At 50.2% G+C, this 3,078-nt stretch overlaps 1 protein-coding gene across 1 annotated transcript in view; it reads right to left on the bottom strand.

The window, feature by feature from the left end:
- Positions 1-936: 936 nt before the first annotated feature.
- Positions 937-3,078, bottom strand: part of LOC130587597 (serine protease 33-like) — a gene marked incomplete at both ends in the record, with an annotated part of 10,547 nt that continues 8,405 nt past the window's right edge. Inside the window, 4 exons of the mRNA XM_057388578.1 lie at positions 937-1,176; positions 1,853-1,989; positions 2,284-2,304; positions 2,703-2,723. Coding sequence (XP_057244561.1) covers positions 937-1,176; positions 1,853-1,989; positions 2,284-2,304; positions 2,703-2,723 — 419 coding nt within the window. The remainder of the gene's footprint in view (positions 1,177-1,852; positions 1,990-2,283; positions 2,305-2,702; positions 2,724-3,078) is intronic.

Here is a 3,078-nt window from a genome sequence, read left to right as displayed (position 1 = left end):
TTAACCATTTTTAACCCATTTTAACCATTTTTAACCCATTTTTACCCATTTTTACCTATTTTTACCCATTATAACCATTTTAAAACCATTTTTACCGATTTTAACCATGTTTTAAACCATTTTAACCGATTTTAACAATTTTAACCCATTTAAACCATTTTTTTAGCTATTTTAACCCTTTTTGGGGCATYTTTAACCATTTTTTACCCATTTTTTACCAATTTTTTACCATTTAAACCATTTTTGGGTCAATTTTAACCCTTTTGGGGTCATTTTTAACCATTTTTTACCCATTTTAACAAATTTTTACCCATTTTTAACCATTTTTTACGCTTTTTAACCATTTCTTAACCATTTTTAACCATTTTTTGTCCATTTTAAACATTTTTGGGGTCATTTTTAACCATTTTTGGGTCATTTTTTATCCATTTTATACCCATTTAACTGTTTTTAAACCATTTTTTACCCATTTTAACCATTTCTAACCATTTTTACCCATTTCTGGGTCATTTTTTAACCATTTTTGGGTCATTTTTAACCAATTTTACCCATTTTAACAATTTTTTACCCATTTTTTTTCCATTCTTTCACCAATTTTACCCATTATTTTACCCATTTTAACCATTTTAACAATTTTTTACCCATTTTTTACCCATTTTTAACCATTTTTAACCATTTTTAACCTTTTTTTACCCATTTTTACCCATTTTTACCCATTTTTAACCATTTTTTGTCCATTTTAAACCATTTTTTTCCCATTTTAACAATTTTTTACCCATTTTTTACCATTCTTTTACCAAGTTACCCATTTTTTACCCATTTTTTACCCATTTTTATCCTTTTTTTACCATTTTTTTACCCGATTTTACCCATTTTTTCCCCATTTCCCCCCCATTTTTACCCCCACCCCTCCCCCACCCCCATCACCACACCCACAATAACCACGCCCACCACGACCACGCCCATTTCCGGTGCCGGGCGGATGTCTCCGCTGCGTGGGCGGGGCCAGACGAAGGCCACGCCCCCCGCGCGGGCCGCGATCCAATCAGAGAAGGCGCTGACGCGCGTGTAAACCCCGGGGCGGGACGGGACCCCGCACCCCTCCCCCCACGAGACAACTCCCGCCAAAACCCAGCGGTCAGCGGCCGGACACACCAGCGGACCACCGGAATCGCCCTGGGGAGAGAGAGTGACCAATGAGTGACCAGTGAGTGACCAGTGAGTGACCACCAGAGTGACCACACCCACCACAGTGACCACACCCACTGACCACACCCACAGTGACCACACCCACTGAGTGACCAATGAGTGACCAGTGAGTGACCACACCCACCAGAGTGACCAGTGAGTGACCAGTGAGTGACCAAAGTGACCAGTGAGTGACCACACCCATCAGAGTGACCACACCCATCACAGTGACCAAACAGTGACCAAAGAGACCAATGAGTGACCAGAGTGACCAATGACCACACCCACACTGACCACACCCACCACAGTGACCAATGAGTGACCAGTGAGTGACCAAAGTGACCACCAGAGTGACCACACCCACCAGAGTGGCCAATGAGTGACCACCACACTGACCACGCCCCCTACAGTGACCACACCCACTGAGTGACCAGTGACACACCAGCGGACCCCCGGAATCGCCCTGAGGGGACAAAGAGTGACCAGTGAGTGACCAGAGAGTGACCACACCCACCACAGTGACCACACCCACCACAGTGACCAATGAGTGACCAATGAGTGACCATCACACTGACCACGCCCATTGAGTGACCACACCCCCTGAGTGACCACACCCACCACAGTGACCACACCCACTGACCACACCCACAGTGACCACACCCACTGACACACCAGGGGACCCCCGGAATCGCCCTGAGGGGACAAAGAGTGACCAGTGAGTGACGAAAGTGACCGTCAGAGTGACCACACCCACCACAGTGACCACACCCACTGACACACCAGCGGACCCCCGGAATCGCCCTGGGGACAGAGAGAGTGACCAGTGAGTGACCAGTGAGTGACCAATGAGTGACCACACCCACCACAGTGACCACACCCACCGGAGTGACCACACCCACAGTGACCACACCCACTGAGTGACCAATCAGTGACCAGTGACCACACCCACCAGAGTGACCAATCAGTGACCAAAGCGACCAATGAGTGACCACACCCACTGACCACACCCACTGAGTGACCAATGAGTGACCATCACAGTGACCACCAGAGTGACCACACCCCCTGACCACACCCACTGAGTGACCACTGACACACCAGCGGACCCCCGGAATCGCCCTGAGGGGACAAAGAGTGACCAGTGAGTGACCACACCCATACTGACCACACCCACCACAGTGACCACACCCCCTGAGTGACCACACCCCCTGAGTGACCACACCCACCAGAGTGACCACACCCCCTGAGTGACCACACCCCCTGAGTGACCACACCCCCTGAGTGACCACACCCACTGACCACACCAGCAGACCCCCGGAATCGCCCTGAGGGGACAAAGAGTGACCACTGAGTGACCAGTGAGTGACCACACCCACCACAGTGACCACACCCATTGACCACACCCACCGGAGTGACCACACCCACTGAGTGACCACACCCCCTGAGTGACCAATGAGTGACCATCACAGTGACCACACCCACACTGACCACACCCATCAGAGTGACCACTGACACACCAGGGGACCCCCGGAATCGCCCTGAGGGGAGAGAGTGACCAGTGAGTGACCAGTGAGTGACCATCAGAGTGACCACACCCACCGGAGTGACCACACCCACTGACCACACCCACCGGAGTGACCAATGAGTGACCAATGAGTGACCACCACACTGACCACGCCCCCTACAATGACCAGTGAGTGACCAAAGTGACCAAAGTGACCGTCAGAGTGACCACACCCACCACAGTGACCACACCCACCAGAGTGACCACACCCACTGACCACACCCACACTGACCACACCCACTGAGTGACCAGAGAGTGACCAAAGTGACCATCACAGTGACCACACCCACCACAGGGACCAATGAGTGACCATCACAGTGACCACGCCC

Source organism: Malurus melanocephalus, unplaced genomic scaffold (genome assembly GCF_030028575.1).
Source record: "Malurus melanocephalus ecotype Western Australia unplaced genomic scaffold, MMel_1.1 scaffold_2127, whole genome shotgun sequence".
NCBI classification, from domain to species: domain Eukaryota; kingdom Metazoa; phylum Chordata; class Aves; order Passeriformes; family Maluridae; genus Malurus; species Malurus melanocephalus.
The sequence above is the reverse complement of the archived record's forward strand: the minus strand, read 5'-3'. Positions and strand labels throughout refer to the sequence as shown.